This window comes from Marmota flaviventris, chromosome 2, assembly GCF_047511675.1.
Source record: "Marmota flaviventris isolate mMarFla1 chromosome 2, mMarFla1.hap1, whole genome shotgun sequence".
Taxonomy (NCBI): domain Eukaryota; kingdom Metazoa; phylum Chordata; class Mammalia; order Rodentia; family Sciuridae; genus Marmota; species Marmota flaviventris.
Genome location: NC_092499.1, coordinates 105,471,065 through 105,494,052, shown reverse-complemented (window position 1 = coordinate 105,494,052; position 22,988 = coordinate 105,471,065). Strand labels below are relative to the sequence as shown.

Genomic DNA, 22,988 nt, shown 5'->3' with positions numbered 1-22,988 from the left:
TTTTTTTTTTTTTTTGTTAGCTCTCTTAGTTTTTGTTACCAGATTGTATTATAAACTATATTCATGAACCTAGGATGATCTTTTTTTTTAATATTTATTTTTTAGTTGTAGTTGGACATAATACCTTTATTTCACTTATTTACCTTTATGTGGTGCTGAGGATCGAACCCAGGGTCTTGCACGTGTGTGGTGAGCGCTCTACCGCTGAGCCACAACCCCAACCCTAGGATAATCTTAACAAGAAAAAAGTATATAGAATTTTGAGAGAGTGGAATAAACATTTAAGTGACTTAAGTTGAATAGTTAGTTGAAGACAGTAACCATTCAGTTAAAGGATAAATTTATCAATCTAATTATGAAGGGAAGACAAGTGATAGAGTAGTCGTTTGTAAAGCATTCACTTGGATTATACATGTGTAAATTCAAACTTAAATCTTTTTTTTTTTTTTCAACTCAATCTACTTTTACCATCCCACAGAACATGTTTTTAGGTAACGTTACCTTGAGGCTCTTTGTTGTTCACAGAAGTTCAAGCCAAAAATAATATATTAGCCTAGCAAAATGATATATTAGCCTGGAGAAGTTTTGTGCATTTGTAGTATAGGGAATTTAATGTATCTGAAAAGAATGTTACACAAAATGGGTAAATTTCATTCTTTTTTTTGGTAGGATTGAACTCAGTGGCACTCGACCACTGAGCCACATCCCCAACTCTTTTTTATTTAGAGATAGGGTCTCAGTAAGTTGCATAGTTCCTTGCTTTGGCTGAGGCTGGCTTTGAACTCAGGATCCTTCAGCATCAGCCTCCTGAGCTGCTGGGATTACTGAAATGCACCAGTAGTAAATTCCATTTTTTAGATGCTCTCTCTATATATTTAAAATGGGAAAGGTTAGGAAAGTTAAATCTAGAATAAAAAGTAGTTGTCATCCTGTTTTAGAATTAATAAATTACTCATATGACAAAAAGCTGGAGACCAGTGGTTTTTATTAAGGGAGGAATCTTCCAGGTTTTTCAGTAGAATGTCTTTCTCATAGGTGCTCAGTTAGCACTTATGACTTTTATTATGATAGTTTTTTACTTCTAGATAATTGGATATATTTAAACATTTAATAGTAACAATATTTCTTTTTTGCATTTTAGATTATCCCCATAAGTATGGTCCACAGGGGGGCTGTGCAGATCATTCAGTATTTGAAAGGATGAAGAAGTACCAGATGACTGGCGTAGAGGAAGTAACACAGGTAAGGATTTTAACATTAGTTTGCATTTAAGAAATAAAAATGAACTTGGAAACTTGTTTCTTCATTTAAGAATGTATTTTTTAGAATTTCTGAAAGATCCCGGTCTTCACCATATAATTGGCAAAACATTGATATTTTTTGTTTGAAGAGGTCAGGTAACTTAAAGAGGTAGTACTAAGATTTGAGAACAATTCTCTATGACCAAAAAACATTATATTCTGTGTCCAAAATATGTTGTTTTACATGTTTCATCATATTTTTTTTTTTAAAGTTGAATCTGAACTTGTATTTTATATAAATGTAAGCATTTGTATTTGGGTTAAAATTAAGGTTACTTATTTGCCCTGATTTGCCTACGTGTCCCCCAGTTTTATCATTGAAAGTCCTGTGTTCCTAGACAAAACATGATGCTTGTTCACCCTTATAAAAATCTCAATGCTTTTGATATTTTAATTGTAAGGTTTTTGTTTATTTATTTATTTTTTGCCATTTGGGTTTTGTTTTTTTATTTTTATTTTTGGCCTTTTTCTTTAGTAATAGTGACAAATTTATAGTTATGAAAACAAGTTGAAAATGTAAAAAACGTTTTCTTTTGTGATAAAACATGATTTGGCCATATTTTCTAAAAGTGGTAGCATATAATAATGTTTCTTGAGCTATGTGGATTTATATTCAGATCTATTACTTGATCTGCAATGGCATATGCATTTCTGTTTCAGGTGAAAGAATATTACATGAGATTTTATTCTGTATTCACTGAACAGATATACTATATATCATAGAGTGTAGTAAATTCTAGGAATATGAGGAAAGTAAGATAAAGGCCTGTTCTCCAAAAAGCTTAAAGTTTAATTAGAGATACAGAGAAACACTTGAGGGGCGTAAGAGACAGAAGAGGATTAAGTACAAGATAATGCTCCACACACAAGAGAATAGGTAACTTATTTTTTGGGTATATTTGAGGGCATTAATCAGAAACTAATAGAATAAGTAGGGGTTGGTTTAGTCATGGGGAAATAGAATATTTCAGGCAGAAGGAACAGTACATTAAAAAGGCCAGAGAGGCAGGAAGATCTTAAGGGGAGAATCCAAGTCTAGAGTTTAAGAAATTAATTAGAAATTGTTTAAGTTATTCAGTTGATAGTGACTTGTGCTAAGGTATCAGCAATATGGAAAGAGAAGATAAGACTCAGAAGAATTTAGCAGAATGGCTTGATACAACATTCATATACAAAAATAGGTCACATTTATTTCTATTAGCAGTAGACTACCAGGAATACAATGAAAGAAGGGACATGTTAATAGTAATAACATGTATTGCTGAATAAATGTAAAAAATTATAAGGTGTATATAAGAAAAATCATAAAACTTTATAAAGAAATATTAAAAGAAGATTAGTTTTAAATAAATGGAGGAATGTACCATGTTAATGGAAAATGTAAGTGTGATATATATTACAATTTGTGAATCTAAAACATCACATGGAAAAGTAAGTACTGAGAAGAAGTAGGAACCTATGTAAAGGTGGTGAGCAGGAAAGAGGAATTTACTCTGGCAGGTATTAAGGCTTATTATGGTAATTAAAGTGTGTGATATTAGAAGAGATTAACAAAGTGGCTAGAACAGAATTGAGGGCTTAGAAACAAACCCATACATTTATTAAACTTTGTTATGTTGTTGAGCTGTATCAAATTAAGAAATGTAGTAAGCAATTTGAGTGAAGCCAGAAAAGATGTTTATTCTTTTGGAAAACGGTGAAGTTGGATCTCTATCTCATGTTATATTTAAAAACAAAATTCCAGAGGGATTAAAGCATTGAATATCTAACATGAAAACTTTGAAACTCTTAAAGAGTACAGATTTCCCTTTCCAGCTGTGATAGAATATCTGGTGTCCAACTGGGCCTCCTGTGATATTACTACTAGAAAACTGAACAAAATACAGTATGTGAAATGGTTGTTTTCAAACACTGGAGAATAGGCAATGCAGGATTGAAATCTTTGAGAATTTAACTGAATAATAAACTGTTCCTGCACAGGGTGAGATTCTATGAGGAAACTACTGAAAAAAAAAAAGGACTTGGGGGGGGGGATCTAATCGAACCATTATCAAAAATTACACTTGGAAGAGAAACTAAGCCATGAAAGGAATAGGGCTAATTTAATCCTAAAGTAAAGGCTATTTCAAACCTGCCTTAACTGAACAGAAAAATAAGCCTAAAAAAAAAGTCAAGGTTATTTTCAAATCAATTAGCTGCCTGTCAAGGGGAAGAAAAAGCTCAGTAAACTTGTTATAGGAACACAGTAAATCCAGATACTCAATGATGCATCATTCACAACATCCCAGCATTCAAAGAACATTCTTAGTTGACAAGAAACTAAAAAAATGTGATCCGTAAACAGGAGAAAAGCCACTCAGATAGAAACAGAACCAAAAATTACAGGAATTAGCAGACAAGGACTTTGCAACAACTACTATTAATATGTTCAAAGAATTAAAGCTGTGAGCACAAAAAGGAGAGAACAGAAATTATGATTTTTTTTTCTCCTTTTCGTAGTGCTGGGGGACTGAACCCAGAGCTTTATACATACTAGTCAAGTACCTTACCACTGAGCTACATCCCTAGCCTTTAGAAATTATATAAAGAACCAAAAGGAACTTTTAAAACTAAAAGTACATTATCTGAAGTGAAAATTTTAATGGATAGGTTAAGAGCAAATTAATTAGCGTAGAAGTCAATAAAAGTACACTTGATGGAAGGACAATAGAACAATAGAAATTATTCAGATCTAAGCATAGAGAGTAAATAATTGGAATCCAAGATGCAGAAACAATATTTAAAAATTAATAGTCTTCAGACTTTTCATATATGAAGAAAAATTTCAACCCATGGTCCAAGAAGCTCAATGAAACTCAAGCAAGATAAACACAAAGACATGCCAGGTTATATAACAATTAAATTATTGGAAACATCTGAAAATGAGAAAATTCATTAAAGTAGCTAGAGAAAAGAAAATGCATTTACATGTGGGAAAGAAATAAGTATAATTATGGACTTCTCCACACATTGCAAGTCAGAAGACATAGAGTGAAATCTTCAAGGTGTTGAAAGAAAATCCCTTATTGTATAGTCTATGAAAATAAATTTCAGAAGTGAGGGCAAATTAAAGATCTTTTTAGGCTGGGAACAGTGTTGCCAGTCTTTAGTCCTGTCTACTCAGGAGGCTGAGAAAGGAGGCTCCTTTGAGTTCAGCAGTTCAAGGCCTATGTAACAATAACAATAACATCAAACTTATCATTTTATTTATTTATTTATTTTTTGTTTTTGTGGTGCTGGGCAAGGCTAAGCACTCTACCAACCGAGCTATATCTCCAGCCCAAAAAACTTTTTAGACAAACAAAACCTGGGAGAGGGGCTGGGGCTATAGCTCAGTGGCAGAACGCTTGCCTAGCATACGTGAGGTACTGGGTTCGATCCTTAGCACCATATAAAAATAAATAAAATAAAGGCATTCTCTCCATCTACAACTACAAAAAAAGTTAAAAAAAAAAAAAAAAAAGAATCCTCCCAGTTTTTTTTTTTTTTTTAATTTTTTAAAGAGATCTGTACCTTAAGAAATCTTAAAGGATATTTTTCAGGTAGAAAAAGGATACCAGATGGAAATTCAGTCCTAAACAAAAGAGTGAAGAGCATAAAGTAATAAATATGTAGGTAAATATAAAGGCCTTTTTTTCTCATTTGAAAATTTCTTCAAGTTATTATAACTTAAAATAATGACTAAAATCTAAGAATTAAACTTTATTGTAATAGCACAGAAGAGAAGAGAAAGAAAAATGGAAGTAAATTGTTGTATCTTTCTTAGAATATAAGTAAGTAGGGCTCAGAAAACTCTAGCCTGTGGGCTTGAAATTTGCTTTTGTAAATAAAGTTTTATTGGAACACAACTATATCCATTTCTTCAATGCATTATCTGTGGCTGCTTTTGGACTGCAGTGGCAGAGTTCAATAGTTGTGACAGAGACCATATGATGTGATCATCTAAGTATTTGCTGTCAAATATTTAATAAAATATTTGCAGAAATATTGCCTGCCCTCCAGCAGCCACTGAAAAAAAAAGAGCAAGGGTGTATAGCACAACAACAAAATCAAATGTAATTAAAAATGCTCAGTTAATCCAAAAGAAGGTAGGAAAAGAGACACAGAGGAACAAAGAACAGATAAGACAAATAGAACATGAATACCAACTTGGTGAGTTTAAATATCACCATATCAATGATATCATTAAATATAAATGGACTAAATATATTAATTAAAAGCTAAGATGGTTAGAGGACTTAAAAAAGTAAGCTCAAATCTAATAAAAATATAAAGGCACAGAGTTGGAAAGTTTTTAAAAGGATGGCAAAACATACCACATAAGCACTAATCATAAATGTTATTTGAACTCACTATCATTAGAGACAGAGAAAGACATTCCTAATGATAAGAGTGTCAGTTTACCAGGAAGAAATAACAGTTCTAAATGTTAGTTAATACAGCAGTTAATGATAGAGCTATAAAACATAAGAAGGAAAAGCTGACAAAACTGAAAGGAGAAATGGAAAATCCCACAAATTGTTAAGATCACACTCATTTCTGAATAGACAGATTTATAGAACAAGTAAACAGAAAACTTGTAAGAATATAAGAACACTTGAACATCCCTGTCAAACCAATCTAACTATCACTTATAGAATTCTCATACAGTAGCACAGAATACACATTCTTTTAAAATGTACATGGAAAAATGTATTTGCTGAATTATACTAGGTCATAAAGTAAATATTGATAAATTTGAAAGGATTGAAATGATGTAAAGTAGTACCTTAGGTCTCAAGGGAATTAAATTAGAAATCTGCAACAAAAAATCTGGAAAGTCCCCAAATGTTTAGAAATTAGATCACACACTTCTAAATAATATAAATCACAAAATAATAATATTTGTGAGATTTAACCAACATAGTGCTTAAAAGAAATACAAGCTTTAAATGATCATGTTAGAAGATTTAGAAATCAGTTATATAAGCATTCATCTTCAAGAGTTAGATATGGAAGTACAAATTAAACCCTAATTAAGTAGAAGGAAGAAAACAACAGAAAAAAAGTTATCAATGAGGTACAAAACAAGCAGAGATAAGCCAATGGAAAAGATTAATATAATTGGTAAACTTCTAATTTAATCAAGAAATGAAGAGAAGATAGGACTGTGGATGTGGTTAAAAAAAATAAAGAGAACACAGAAATTATCTGGGCTGAAAGATTATATAATACAGTAGAAATTAATAGTTTTAGTGCATATTTTGAATATCTTGAGCCAATAAATTCAGTAGTATCTTTTTTAAAGTTACAAATTCAGAAAACAGCACAAACAATAGTAGAATATGTGTATGTATGACTAAAATTAAGTTGATACTTAATAATTTTCCATAAAGAAAAACTTAAAACTCATGTATTACTGTTGAATTTCACATGTTTAAAAAGAAATAATTGCTATCTTACATATGTCCTTAAGAAAATAAAGAAGGGGAAACAACATATTTTATGAGGCCAACAACATTAGTTTAATTCTAATAATAGACAAAGATATTACAAGAAAACTAAACTATAGTCTAATATCCCTCATTAATATAGATGTAAAATATCTTTAAAAAATATTAGCAAGTGAGATCCAGTGGTTTAACGCATTATGGTTAAATAAGGTTTAAACCAGAAATGCAAGATTGATGAATATTAGAAAAGCAATCAATGCAAACCTATTGTATGAACATAATAGAGGAGGAAACTCCTATAATTATCTAAATAGACTAATAACAAAGTATTTTTAAAGTTTCAACAATCAACCACCACTTGACAAATTTAGAATGGAAGGAAATTTCCTCAGACTGTTAGGAACTTCTATAAAAACCTTATAGTTGATACAATATTTAATAGTGAATTGACCAAATTCTTTTTTCTGAGATCAGGAACAAAGAAAGGATGTCATTTTCACTTTTTCCAATATTGTATGCCAATGACTCAGTGTAATAAAGGGGAGGGGGAGGGACATTCAGAAATAAAACTGCCTTTATTCACAGGTGACATAAGAGTATACCTAGAAAATCCAAAGGAATCTTAGAAAAGATACTGGAATGAATATAAAATTTACCAAGTACATAGGCTATAAAGTCAATATGCAAAAATCAAGTGCATTATATATACTTAAAATGAACATTTAGAAAATGAAAAAAAAATTTAAATAGTTTTTTAGTTGTAGATGGACACAATCCCTTATTTTATTTATTTATTTTTATGTGGTACAGAGGATCAGACCTAGTGCCTTATAAATGCCATGCAAGCACTCTACCACTGAGCTAGAACCCTAGCCTCTAGAAAATAAAAAATTAAAAATCTAAAATGACATCTAAAATATAAAATACTTAGAATAAAATTAACAAAATATGTACAATAAGTGTACATGAGAAAGAACTACAGGCATCATACCAAGAAAAAGTAAAGATCTAAATAAATGGAGAAATATAATAAATACATGTATTCATAGCTGGAAGGCTCAATATTTATATGCCACTTTTCCCCAAATTGTTATGTAGATTTGGTGTACTCCCTATAAAAAAATTCCAGCAATGATTTCTCTAATAATTGATAAACTGATTTTAAAAATTATTTTGTAATGTATAGAACCTAGAATAGCCATAATAATTAAGGAAAAAACAAAACAAATCCTTACACTTACTGATACTACCTGATTATAAGACTTAATACAAAGTGACAGTAATCAAAATAGTGTCATTGACCTAAGAGTAAATATGTAGATCAGTGGAACAGAATAGAGTCTTCATATGGTTAGCTGCTTTTTGGGGGTGGTGGTGGTGGTGGTGTTAGTGGTGGTGCTGTGGATTGAACACAGGGGTACCCAACCTCTGAACTACACCCCCAGCTCTTTTTAAGAAAGCACCTTGCTGCGTGTCTGGTCATGTGTCTGGTCAGTTGATTTTTGCAAAGGTCCCAAGGTGATTGGAGGAAAGAACGGTCTTTAAAACAAATGGTACTGGAAAATTGGATATCCATATAAAACAAAATTTGAGCCTCACCTACACTTTACACCTTATATAAAAAATGAACTCAAAATGATTAATAGACCTACATGTTAAAACCAAAACTTATAGGGAAAAGCACAGGAGACATTTTTGTGACTTTGGGATAGATAATTTCTTATGGCACAGTGCCCTACCAAAAATGTGTGAAGTGGACCTTATCAAGATTAAAAACTTGCATTTCAAAAGACACTGTTAAGAAAATGTAAAAACAAACCACAGACTGTGATAAAATGTTCACAATACATGTACCTGATGTATGGCTTCTCATCAGAATGTGTAACAAACCCTTATAATTGTCAAAAATACACAGTTAAAAAGTAAATAAAGCATTTGGAAAGATAACCTCACAAAGTTAGACATGGCTAGGGTGGTGGCTCAGTGGTAGAGTGCTTGCTTAGCATGCATGAAGCACTGGGTTCAATCCTCAGCACCACATAAAAATAAAATAAAGACATTGTATCCACCTAAAACTAAAAAATAAATATTTTAAAAAAGTATTTTGAATTTTGAGGTAAAGAAACACTTTGAATAAGACATAAAATCTTTGACTATAAAAAGATACATTTCATTATGTAAAAACCTAAAAACATCTTAAAATGAAAACAAGTTTTGAACTTTGAGAAATATTCATAAAGCATAAAGTTAATAAAGACTTGTTTTTTTTTCTTAAAGTAGTACTCCTTCTGCTTAGAACAGCTAATAAAGATCAATTTGGCTTCAAAGTACAAATACAAATATTCAAAAAGTATGTTTTTGTATGTTTTTTATATTTATATGTGTTTCTGCATGTATGTGTATGTGGATGTATCTATTTGAAGGCATTGGAAAGATAAAAAGGTTGTGAAGAATTGCGGAACCTAGATTTTGAAAAAGTGTATACCTAGAAAGGAGAGTCAAATAAGGACAGCTAATGGCTGAGAATATCCAAAATGTGACAGAGGGACATAAAGCAATAAATTTAGTAAGCCCTGTAATTATGGCAGGATAACTACTTTACATTACTAAACACCACTGTAGCACATTATTAGAAAAGTCTGAAGTCCAAAGATATACTCTTAAAAATAACCAGTGGAAAAAACGTCTGTTCATCTTCAAAGACACAACAGTAAAAATGGCAGTTCATTTCTGTTGGAAACACTTGGAATCTGAAGACAATGAAATGTGCAGAAGTAGAGTAACTGCCATCCTAGAATTCTATAAACACTGAAAATGGGTAAATAAAATAAAGACATTCTAAATTGAGAGCATAAACACCAGAACACACTGAATTGTTCTTTTCCAGTGAAAAGATTATAGGCTCAGATGATAACTTAAAGATGTAGGAGTGAATGAAGAACAACACGGTGGATAATTCTAAGTGAATATTTATTGTATATTCCGAAGAATTAATAAAAAGGTTTATAGGACTGTATATGCCCATACATTATGTATATGGGTATATAGAGGAAGACAAATAGGAAAATGTAATTAACATTCTGAAATTGTTGCATTTTCTGTGAATAGGCAAATGTTCTAACTCATTTGATTTTGATAAGTCAAGGACTATATTGTTATCTTTATGATAACTTCTAAAGATGTTAGTAAAATATATAACTAAAAGGCTGATAAATAAAAAGGCTGAATTTGAGGCTGGGGTTGTAGCTCAGTGGCAGAGTGCTTACCTAGCACTTGTAAGGCACTGGGTTTGATACTCAGCACCACACAAAAATAAATAAATAAAGGTACTGTGTTTATATACAACTAAAAACAAACAAAAACAAAAAACCTATTTTTAAAAAAAGCTGGATTTTGTAATGTGCATCTGTAGTCCAATTGTTCTGGAGGCTCAGTCAGGAGCTGCATTTGAACCCAAAAGTTCAAGATCAACCTGGTCAACAGAGCAAGTCTGTTTCAAAATGAAAAACTAATAAAGGGAAATGGCTATAATAATAAAAACCAAAAATCCAGAAGAGGACATGGGAAAGAAAGAAGAATATATGAGATAGACAAGACAAATACGAAATAAATAATAAAATTGTTTTATACCCAGTGATATCAGTAATTACATTAAAAGATAATTGAATTAAATGTACCAATTAAAAGATAATGATCAGATGAGCACAGTGGTGCACGCCTATAATCCCAGTGGCTTGGGAGGCTGAGGCAGGAGAATCACGAGTTCAAAGCCAGTCTCAGCAAAAGTGAAGTGTTAAGCAACTCAGTGAGACCCTGTCTCTAAATAAAATATAAAATAGGGCTGGCGATGCGGTTCAGTGGTTGAGTACCCCTTAGTTTAATCCCTGGTAACGTGCCCACCCCCAAAATATAATGATCGTCAACTTCATGTAACAAAAAAAAAAAAAAAAAAAAACAACAGTAGGAAATGGGAGTGCATGCCTGTAATCCCAATAAATTGGGAGGCTGAGGCAGGAGATTACAGATTTGAGGCCAGTCTCAGTAATTTAGTGAAGCTCTAGGCAACTTCATGAGGCCCTAAGCAATTTAACAGGAAGGATCCTGCCTCAAAATAAAAAATAAGAAAAAAAGAGCTAGGTACATAGCTCACTGGTAAAGTGCCCTTAGATTTAATTCCCTGTATAAAAAAAAGCAAACAACACAAACACAAACTATATAAATGATTTTTACAGATCCTTTCCTAAAATGTAAGAATCCTGAAAGGTTGAAAGTAAAACTATACAAGATGTAAAATTTGGTGACTCTAATGAAAATTTTATCAAAGTAGATTTTAGGCAAAAATATATTAATTACTAACATAGGTATGTTGTAATGATAAAAGGTTCAGTTCCCCATGATGTTATAACACTCTTAAATTTGTACATTATACCATAATTTCAAAGTATGGAAAGCAAAAATGACAAAACTGAAAAACATTAGAAAAACTACACGATGGGAAACTTTAATGTATCCTCTCATTAATGAAGAGAGTAGTCAGACAAATAAAACCCAGTAAAGGTATGAGAGATCTGAACCACTTGATTAAGCAACTCGACCACTTTTCTATTAATTTCTCTGCTTAGAAGTCTATTTTACATTTAAAACTGACTTCTTAATTTAAATCTTTTCTTTAAAAAATATTTTCATATTAAAGCAATCAGGATTATTTTTATGGAGTAAAAAATTTTGCCACTTCAGCAGTAGCTAAGTTTAACATATAACTCCTTTTTGTATAGACTAACATGATTGTAAATATGAACTGCATACACAAATATATGTACTTGAAGTTCTTCTTAATAATTTTAATAAGTGACCAAACTGTATAGACTGGAATGTTGACATACCTAAATGAAAATCTTGAGCAAAATAGTATGAAAAATATGCTTAGAGGCATTTTCCTCAAATGCATTATTATTTAGACCTGTATAACTAGCTTTTTCTGAGTTTTGGTACTCATGTATAATGTGAATTTAAAACAATTATTGTGTATATTTATTGTGTGTATTGTATAGATATAGCACAATGTTATGGGATAAACATAATAGTTATTATAGTAAAGAAAATTAATATGTTCATCATCTTACATAGTTATTCCCCTTTTTGTATAATACAAAATTTTAACTTTGTATATGTTCACAGGGAATTGTCAAGGGAGAAGAAAGGTATAAAATGTGAGTGTAAATTTGGAATTTTGGCTTAGAATTTAATTCAGGTCCTATCTGACTTTATTATAAAAATTCACTTTAAATTATGTTTTTAGATGACACATATTTGAGTGTTTGAGTTCAATAGTAGTGGTAATTGTTTAAAAAAAATACTGTCTACTATTTTGGGCCAGGGCTGGGGATGTAGCTCGGTAGTACCCCTGAGTTCAGTCCCTGGTAGTACTCCTGAGTTCAATCCCCGGTAAGGTGAAGAAATTTCTTGAATAAATAATAGATCATGTATGTGGAAAATATTGTACAATCAAAAGTGATTCTAATGATCAATTTTTAAAGATACTGACATAATATTTGAAGTTATGTTTGGGGTACAGGTTTATAATTTGATACATGTATACTATATGTAATGATCAAATTAAAGTACTTATTAGCTTTTCCATCTCTTCAGATATTATCATTTCTGGGTTTTGGGAACCCTCAGGCTCATCTCTGTAGTTATTTTGAAATGTATAATATTTGTTGTAGACTTTCATTGCCCTACCATGCCATATAACACTTGAACTACTTCCCTCTCCTCTGTGTATTGGTACCTAATTAGCTACCCGCTCACACTCCTCTTCCCTTCCTAGCCTCTAGTGGCCTCTGTTTTTAATGGCATTGGAAATACCTTTGGTGTTATATATGACACATACTATGAAGGAATTGTTTAGTATATGTATTCTTAACTATAATGTTATAGTAGGGAAGCATGCTGATGATCAGAAATGACTGTTTTTGACATATAGACACCTCAAGAAGAACATGCTGCTAATGGTCCAGAACTCCTGAGGAAAAAACGTACAACTTCAGCTGAAAGAAATACTTGTCAGCTTTATATTCAAACTGATCATCTTTTCTTTAAATATTATGGAACACGAGAAGCTGTGATTGCCCAGGTATTTATTATTATGTACTATCATAGGATTTCTCTCTCTTTTTTTTAATTATAGCTGTATTTCCTTTTAGAAACTAAAGTTAATGAGTATATATCTTTTTTGGGGAAAAAAAGAGTATGTATTTTCATTGTGATATGATGAAATATGTAAGATAAAAGCAGAGATAATTGAAAGCCGAGTGAGGATATTTTACAGTCATTTGGGAGAGATATAAGAAACTGATTTCCTAAAGGAGATAATGACCCTGAAGCTTTGGTGTTTTTTCTTTCCCCCTCCAGTTGGAGGTGGGGTACTATTAAGGATTAAATCTAAAGCCAGCCTCCTTTATGTTAGATAAACATAAAGCTTACCTTTAAAAACAGAGTTCAGTTTTCATTTGTGGTCTTAAAGGAGAAAAAGGACAGAAATTTCTTGCCCAGTTCAATGGTGCATGCCTGTAATCCCAGTGGCTCGGTAGGATGAGACAGGAGGATCATGAGTTCAAAGCCGGCTTAAGCAAAAGCGAGGTGCTAAGCAACTCAGTAAGACCCTGTCTCTAAATAAAATACAAAATAGGGCTGGGGATGTGGCTTGTGGTTGAGTACCCCTGAGTTCAATTCCTGGTAAACCCCCCACCCACCAAAAAATATACATATAATTTCTCTCTGTATTCTCATTGTACTTAGCATTATTTAAATCAAATTATTATTTGCACTTGTATCTTCTCAGTCCTTCTCAGTATGAAAGTATAAATTTTTTGAGGGTATCTATCAAAATGTTCTTCATGTTGAAGATACCCAGTGAGAGTCTATGTTTTTGACTCAAAGAGTTTGAGACTGACAGTATGGAGCTACCACTAATATAAATGATGAATTCATTATGGTGATAGAATTGAGCTTAATTTTAGACATGTGTAAAAGCCAGGTAATATTCCCTTAGAATATTGAAAATGTGGCACTGGAGCTTGGAGAATGTTAACCTTGAGCTTTCTGCACGGAATTGAAGAGTACAAAAGATACAGTTGAAATGTGAGGAAAGTGAAATTGAAGAAGCAAGTAGGGGATATAGTGAATAGGATGAGAAAGAAAAATTAGTAAGGAAAAACACAAAAAGGAGTTAGGAGATTAAGTAGGATTAGACAAGCAACAAACAACACCTTCAAAGCAAGATGTATAGCTAATTGTATCATTGTCAAGAAATCAAAAGAGAATGATTTCAAAAGGTAGTTGGTTTTTAGTTGCTAGAAGATTACTGATGAATTGTGAGTTGGCAGAGACACTGAGTTTCAAGAAATGTAAAAAATTAAAGAAAAATATGGTGGCTTAGAAATGAGATGGAATTTGGGGGGTTAAGGGGAATATGTAATACACAAGTTAGTTGGTAGTAAGAGGAAAATGATTCAGTGTGGAAATAATATAAAAGAAAGGCATTGATGTTCTTAAATATCTACAATGCCTTTGAAGAAAAACAGTGTTCTTGAATGTCCAGTAAGAATTGAGATCAAGAATAAAGAAAAATTACCCTTTAAGAAAGAGTTACTCTGAAAAGAATGTAGTGATGGATAAAGATAGGGAAGTTTAAAGGTAAAGACAAGGGGAAGGAAGTCAAGTGAACCATGAGCATTTCTCTTGAGAAATATTTGAACCACCATTGTTGGGAATAGAGTAGAAATAATGAAAATTGACTATAGCATTGATTGGTAGGCAGCTGCAGTTAGCATGAATTTATAATGGGTCCTATCAGCACTGTTATACCTTTTATTAACAATGTTGGGCAGTTGGGGCCACTTTTGAAATTTTTATTATGAATGCTTTTCTTTGATCATCTTGTATTATGTTTCTTCAAAAATAATTTTGATAGCTGGGGATGTGGCTTAGAGGTAGAGCATCTGCTGGGCATGGGGCCCTGGATTCCATCCCTAGCACCATACACACACACAGACACACACACACAGACACACAAACACACACACACACAGTATATATGTGTTGCCACCTAAAATGGTAGCAAGATTGCTTTTTGTAAATGAAGTTGGGAAGATTGTATACAGAGTGGGATGTGTGTGTGTGTGTGTGTGTGTGTGTGTGTATGTATGTATGTATGTATATATGTGTATATGTATATAGAAGACAGAGAGTTTAGTTGGGAGTCAACTAGATAAACAGAAGCCTTTTGTGTCCTGTTGCTGTGTTTATCTCTTTTAGAATTTAGTAAAATCTGACTGTGTCTTTTTTTTTAAATTTATTTTTTAGTTGTAGATGGATACTATATACATATACACACACACACACGCACATACACACACACATACATACATATAATTTTTTTTTTGTGATGCTGAGGATCAAACCCAGTGTCTCATGCATGCTAGGCGAGCGCTTTACCTCTGAGCCATAACCCCAGCCCTGTGACTGTGTCTTTTTTATTTTCATATTATCTTCTTCTTCCACTCCCAAGAAAAACCTTTCCTGTTTTGCTCACCAGTATGTCTGCAGGGCCTAAAACAGTTTTAGTATATGGAAAGTGGTTAACAAAGCTTATAGAACATGTATTAGTCCAGCTATAGAAGGACTAAAGGCTGGGAATGACTGAGTGTTCTGATTATTTTCAGGGAAGTTATTACAGAAAATATTTGTGCTGAGTCTTAAGGATAAATAAAGATACTCTAGGCATGAAAAAAAATAGGCATATGACATTGAATGATGGTCATATGAAACAGTTTTTATATGACTTAAAGCAAGAATAATGCCTTTCTTTTGGCTACAAAAGAGTCCAGAAAGACACAGTCTCTTTCCTCTCAGCCCTAGCTCACTAACCTTTTTCTTTCTTCTCTCAGCCCTGGCTCACTAATCTTTATTTTTCTTCTGTTCAATATATAATATAGACATATTAAAATTTAAATGCTTTTGAATATAAGTAATGCTCAATTTTGGAAATGGAAATTCATAATTTTCTTAATATTTCATCATTGCTTCTAAAATGTTTTTTTTTTTTTTTTTTTTTTTTTTAACTGATAGATATCCAGTCATGTTAAAGCGATTGATACAATTTACCAGACCACAGACTTCTCTGGGATCCGTAACATCAGTTTCATGGTGAAACGCATAAGAGTAAGAAACTTCAATAATTGAAGACATTAAAAAAGTGGAACAAAAAGGACTTTGTTTATAAAATGAAAAATGCTTGCTTTTTTCTTCATTTTTATGCATTAAATAATTTATATCTACTGATGCCATTTATCTGTACTCTTGGCCTTTATGCACAGTGGGATACTTGGGTTTATCATTTAAGAGTTAAATCTGTAGAAATAAAGTTGTACAGTTTTTTATTGGATTAATTTACCATTAAGAAAGCCCTAACCTCTCAGTAACTTACAGGTACAGTACTTGACTTTAACCCTGTTATGTCATTTCCTAGTTTCTTAAGATTTGCCTTGTGCAGTGTTTTTCATAGTGTGTCCCATTTGGTGTTCCAGGAGAAAGGGAAAATAGAATGTTTAAATAAAATTGGAACTTGGAAAAACACTTAATGCTATAATCTTGAAAATTCACAGTTTACATGAACTTGTGTCAAGTTTTGAGCAGTCTTTAGGGAAGGAAAACCATATTTATCTAAATTAATTTGAGCATGGAAACTTTTAAAATTAATATCACCTGTATCTCCAAAAAAAAAAACTAGAAAACACATGTTAAGAAATGGTGATCCAACGCCATAGGGCCATAGATTATTACTTCTGCTGTTATAGATGATAAACAAATATTAAATTACTGACAAAATTGGACTGTTTCAAAAATTTTATAAATATATGTACATAGCTTGTAAGGATCTGAATTTATAAACTAGATCTACATTCTGAGTGTTTTCCTTTTTTTTTAAGTCAGCCTCTTACAAAAGTATTTGCCCCAGGGTTTCTTTATATTTTTGCTTTCCTATTTCTCTTAAAACATGGTTGACTACATTAAAAAAATGTATATATTATAAAAATTTTAGCACATATACATGATATATTTAATAATAGTTGTAGATGGCTCTTACTTTTAAAGGTAGTATATAATCGTTAAATTGAATTATCTTAAGGTGGAAATACAGTTTGTAGATTTATATTATAAAAATATTCATAATCATTGCTTTCAAATATTCTGAGGGAAATAAAGTCTTTAAATGAGAAAATAAAAGTGATAAGTGGTTTAGTATTGCTGTTTAATAGACAGCAGTAAAAAGTAAAGCAGTGGCGAGAACACTTGTGAAGTATATATATCTATTTTTTGGTGAAGTATATATATTTGGTGAAGTATATATATCTATTTTTTTAGTAAAGTGATTTTATGAAGAAATAGATGTTTATAGATAAATTATGTGGCAGTTGGTTGTTTTCTAACCTTAATTGAGATGAAAACTTTAGTTTAAATCTCATCTGATGAAGACTGTATATAACTCATTAAATAATTTAAAATTTATATTCTGTCAGTAAATATTTAAATTTTGATTATCTGTCTTTAATATAGGTAACTAAAATTCAAATGTAAATTTTACTTGTAGCCAATGTTATAGAAGTGTCAGGGAATTTCATAGTTATTTCTATATTTAGTAGGAGAAGGCCACATATATCATGGCTTTAAGCATGGTTATTTATAATATATGGTTGCTTTATTTGAATTGTTTTGTAGTAAATGACTTATAACTGAATAGTTTTGGTTAATTGTTAATGGATAAATCGAATGTTTTGAATGAAATCCATCCTTAGGCTATTGCCCTCAGTAGTGTTTTTATCATCCTGCTTCTGAACCTCTTGTTTTTACTGGAGCATATGCATCATGAAAAGACCTATAGTTCTTGTTGTATCCTCACTACCAATTTTTTAAAACAGACTGAGGTTTCCCTTCTAGAAAAACATTTACTTTCAATGTACTTATTTTAAATTAGTTTTATTCCATTTTAATCATGTATCCTTTTAAAATCAATTCTTTAAACCTTCCCCTCACTGGGTATTGAGTTGAACCCAGGGTCTCTCTACCACTGAGCTACATCCTCAGCCCTTTCATTTTTTTCTTTTGAGACAGGGTCTCACCAGGTTGCCCAGGCAGCTTTGTGATCCTCCTTCCTCAGCCTCACAAGTACTTGGAATTCTAAGTATATAGTACCATTCCCACCCAGCTCTATTTTGTATGTAATTTCTGGCTCACCTGGAGAAAGTCACCTGGTGACTGTTCTCACCAGAGAAGAGTCAGGGGTCTTTTAAAGGAGGCAGGGGTTAATAAATTAAAGCTTTTATTTTGTAGAAGTTTAGTATTAGAACAGATTATTCTTCAGATTGTGAAAGAGGTACGTGCACCAGGAGTATAGTAGCTAAGTATGAAAAGAAAAATTTGTAGGAACTTAGCTTGAAATAGTAAGAGAAACAAATTTAAAAGCAGAAAGAAAACAAAATTCTCTCATATTCAGGGAAACAAAAATGAACTTTTGGTTAGGTGGGCTTAACTCCTGTGACTCTAGTTAAGGAGAACCAAAAAAATGATTTACCTGCTGCACTGGCAGTCTTGGGTTTAGTATCTCTTTTGTGTTTAATTAGCAAACATATAGGGTTTTATTATACTTGTCACTATGTAGGAGAGTAACACTAAATGAGACTTGTTTAGATGATTGAATTTGAGAAATCCTACTTTTATTCCAATTTTGGAAGCAAATGTGTTCTATTCAAATGCTCAGTGTTCAGGAATCTGGTGACTACTTGCTCAGAAATTTAACATCTTCAATTTAATTCTCCTACTTTGCTTTATTTGGTTCTTTCATTTTTATTTTTTTCTCATTTATTTATTTATTTTTTAATTTGACTTTTATGATCAAATAAGGGGATCTGGGTTGGGGAAACATTCCTAGTAGCCTTAATTAATTACTGATTACCCTTATACTCTGAGTATATTGTCCATGTGGGTATGGAAGGAGAGAAGCAATCAACATTTATTGTGTTATTTAAGTTATTATTTTGGATTTTAGATCAATACAACTGCTGATGAAAAGGACCCTACAAATCCTTTCCGTTTTCCAAATATTGGAGTAGAGAAGTTTCTGGAATTGAATTCTGAGCAGAATCATGATGACTACTGTTTAGCCTATGTCTTCACAGACCGAGATTTTGATGATGGTGTTCTTGGTCTAGCTTGGGTTGGAGCACCTTCAGGTAGGTTATCTAATTATTTCATAACTAAATACTTGAAACACAAGGTGATTTTCAGAGAAGACTGAATTTTACAAAATGTCAGAGAAAGTGATGTCTATACAATATCTTAATTTATGCTGCTCAAGGTTAGGCAAGATTGATGAATATGATGTAAACAGCAAAATAGATGAAGTGCTTTATCATTTTTAAGTGATCATAGGGAAATGTCCTGACATTTGGTATATTCAGTGGATGAAATAATTTTAGGGGAAAATTTTTTTCCACAGAAGTTAATTTTTTTCCTTTAAAGAGATAAGCTATAATATTTCAGTATCACTTTGGGTAATTGTTATGACAATAGGATTAGCAATGGACTAGGGGCTAGGAGTCTGAGGTTTTATCTGCTCTCTTCAAAAATTTAAGTAAAACACTTGGCTTCAACTTGTTTAATTTACATATAATTTCTTCTCTTTACTCTTCTTTTAGACCTCATTTTTCTGCCTGTTAGTTTTAGCATGCTTGCTATTATCTTATTCTTTCTAGATAACTCTTCATAGCTGATTATTCAGTTTGTAATAAATTATTGACCTAGTCTTTCATTTTTATTTGGCCTAATTTTTTAAAAAAATATATGACAGTAGAATGCACTTAGACACATTGTACACAAATAGAGCATAACTTCTCATTCCTCTGGGAGTACACTGTGCAGAATCACTCCAGTAGTGTAATTGTACATGTATATAGGGTAGTAATGTCTGTCTCATTCTACCTTCCTTCCCATCCCCACAGCCCCACCCCTCCTCTCACTCCTCTCTACACAAACCCAAGTTCCTTCATTCTTTCTATCCCTCCACCCCACTATGGATCAGCATCCACTTACAGAGAAAGCATTTGGCTTTTGTTTTTTTAATATTGGCTTATTTCACTTAGCATGATATTTTCTAGTTCCATCCATTTACCTGCAAATGCCATAATTTCATTCTTCTTTAAGGATGAGTAATATTCCGTTGTGTTTATCCATTCATCTGTTGAAGGGCATCTAGGTTGGTTCCACAGTTTAGCTATTGTGAATTGAGCTTCTGTAAACATTGATGTGGCTGTGTCACTGTATGTAGTATGCGATTTTTAAGTCCTTTAGGTATAAACCGAGGAGTGGGATAGCTGGGTCAAATAGTGGTTCCATTCCAAGTTTTCTGAAGAATCTCCTTAGTGCTTTCTAGAGTGATTGTACCAGTTTGCAGTCCCACCAACAATGTATGAGTATACCTTTTCCCTCACATCCTCTCCAACACTTATTATTGCTTGTATTCTTGATAATTGCCATTCTGATTAAAGTGAGATGAAATCTTAAGAGTACTGATGAACATGTTTTCATATGTTTCTTGATTGACTATATTTCTTCTTCTGTGAAGTGACTGTTCAGTTCCTTAGCCCATTTATTGATTGAGTTATTATTATTTTTTTTAGTGTTAAGTTTTTTAAGTTCTTTACATATTCTGGAGATTAGTGCTCTATCTGAGTTGCGTGTGGTAAAGATTTTTTTCCTATTCTATAGGCGCTCTCATCACGTTATTGATTGTTTCCTTTGCTGAAAAGAAGCCTTTTAGTTTGAATCCATCCTATTTATTGATTCTTTATTTTACTTCTTGTTCTTTAGGAGTCTTGTTAAGGAAGTCAGGTCCTAAGCCAACATGATGAACCAACATTTCTTCTATTAGGCACAGGGTCTCTGTTCTATTGTCTAAGTCTTTGATCTACTTTGAGTTGATTTTTGTTCAGGGCGAGAGAGAGAGGTTTAATTTCATTTTGCTACATGTGGATTTCCATTTTTCCCAGCACCATTTGATGAAGAGGCTATCTTTTCTCTGATGTATGTTTTTGGTGCCTTTGTCTAGTATGTATTTATGTGGGTTTGTCTGTGTGTCTTCTATTTTTCTACATGTTTATTTTGGTACCAATACCATGCCATTTTTTTGTTACTATTGCTTTGTAGTATAGTTTAAGGTTCGATATTGTGATGCCTCCTGCTTCACTATTCTTGCTGAGGATTGCTTTGGCTATTCTGGGTCTCTTATTTTTCTATGAGTTGGCCTATTTTTTTTTTTTTTTTTACATCCTTATTCTATTGTATAATTTGGCTTAATTTCATTTAGTTCTACAGATAGTTTGTTATTCAAAAATATGGTGGTAGAATGGATTTTATTGTTTTATTGGCATGTTAGTTCTTACAGAGTAGTTATTCAGAGATTATGAGCTTCAGTTCTCTTAACTGATTTATTTGAGCTAGGAAAAACATTGAGTGTTGAAACATTTGAATAGTAAGTTTTTTTGTGTTTGAATCTGTTTTTTTTTTACAGTTTTCTCATTTTCTGTATTTGTAGTTTTCTTTTGTGGTGCTAAGAATCAAACCCAGGGTCTCGTGCATGCTGGGCATGCTGCTATATATTTTTAAATTTTTTTCTTTTTTTTTTGGTGCATTATAGTTGTATATAATGGTAGGCTTTATTGTTATGTATTTGTACATGCACACAATATAACAGTATAATTTGGTCATTATCATTTCCCAGTATTTCTCCCTTTTTCTCGCCTCCTTCTTTGGCCTTAGTCCCTTTCCTCTACTGTGCTGATCTCCCTGAGATTTTCATGAGGGATCCTCCCCTAGTTTCTTTTCCTTTCTTTTCTCCTTTCTGGCTTCTACCTATGAAAGAAAACATGTGACCCTTGACTTTCTAAGTTTGCCTTATTTTGCTTAAACACAGTGGTCTCAAGTTCCATCATTTTCTTACAGTGACATAATTTCATTCTTTTTTATAGCTGAATAAAACTCCATTCTCTGTGTGTGTGTGTGTGTGTGTGTGTGTGTGTGTATATATATATATATACATATATGTGTACATATATTACATTTTTTTATCCATTCATCCATTGATGGACACCTAGACTGGATTCCATAGTTGGGCTATTGTGAATTGTGCTGCTATAAACGTGGGTACGCACGAACCTTATAGTATGATGACTTTTTGATTCTTTAGGATAAATACTGAGGATTGATATAGCTGGTTTATATTGTGGTTCCATGCCTAGCCTTTTGAGGAACTGCCATACTAATTTCCATAGTGGTTATACTAATGTACAATCCCACCAACAGTGTAAAAGTGTTCTTTTTTTTTTTTTTTTCATTATCTTCAGCCTTTATTATTGTTTGCATTTTTAATGACATTCTGACTGGAGTGAGATAAAATCTCCTTGTAGTTTTGATTTGTATTTCCCTGATTGCTACTGAATATTTTTTCATATACTTGTTGACCATTTGTATTTCTTCTTTTGAGAAATGTCATTTTAGTTCATTTGCCAATTTATTAATATTTTTGGTGTTAAGTTTTTTGTCTGTATATATTCTGGATATTAATCTTTTTTTTTTTTTTTTTTTTTTTTTTTTTTACTGAATAGTGAACGCAGAGGTTCTTAACCACTGAACCACATCCCCAGCCCTTTCCATTGTTTATTTTGAGACAGGGTTTCACTAAGTTGCTTAGGGCCTTAATAAGTTGCTGAGGATGGCTTTGAACTTGTGATCCTACTGCTTAGTCTCCTGAATCACTGGAATTACAGGTGTGTGCCATTGCACCCAGCTTTAATATTAAGATTATGTCAGAAGAGTAGCTAGAAAGATTTTCTCCTCTTCTGTAGGTTCTCTCTTCAATTTTGAATTGTTTCCTTTGCTGTATAGAAGCTTTTAAATTTGATACCATCCCATTTGTTAACTGTTGGCATTATTTCCTGAGCCTGTAAGGGTCCTATTAAAAAAGTCATTGCTTGTACCTATCTGTTGGAGAGTGACCTTACAGTTTCTTCAAGGAGTTGCATAGTTCCTGATCTAATTCCTAGGTCTTTGATCCATTTTGAGTTGACTTTGGTGCAGGAGAAGAGATAGGGTCTAGTCT

General features: G+C 32.2%; 1 protein-coding gene across 2 annotated transcripts in view; it reads left to right on the top strand.

The window, feature by feature from the left end:
• The window catches only part of Adam10 (ADAM metallopeptidase domain 10), a 156,152-nt gene that overhangs the window by 89,765 nt on the left and 43,399 nt on the right, over window positions 1-22,988 (top strand). For both annotated transcript variants that reach the window (XM_027925768.3, XM_071608314.1), the window contains 4 exons: window positions 1,142-1,242; window positions 12,759-12,908; window positions 15,905-15,997; window positions 18,882-19,065. In XM_027925768.3, the coding sequence (XP_027781569.1) occupies window positions 1,142-1,242; window positions 12,759-12,908; window positions 15,905-15,997; window positions 18,882-19,065 (528 nt within the window). The remainder of the gene's footprint in view (window positions 1-1,141; window positions 1,243-12,758; window positions 12,909-15,904; window positions 15,998-18,881; window positions 19,066-22,988) is intronic.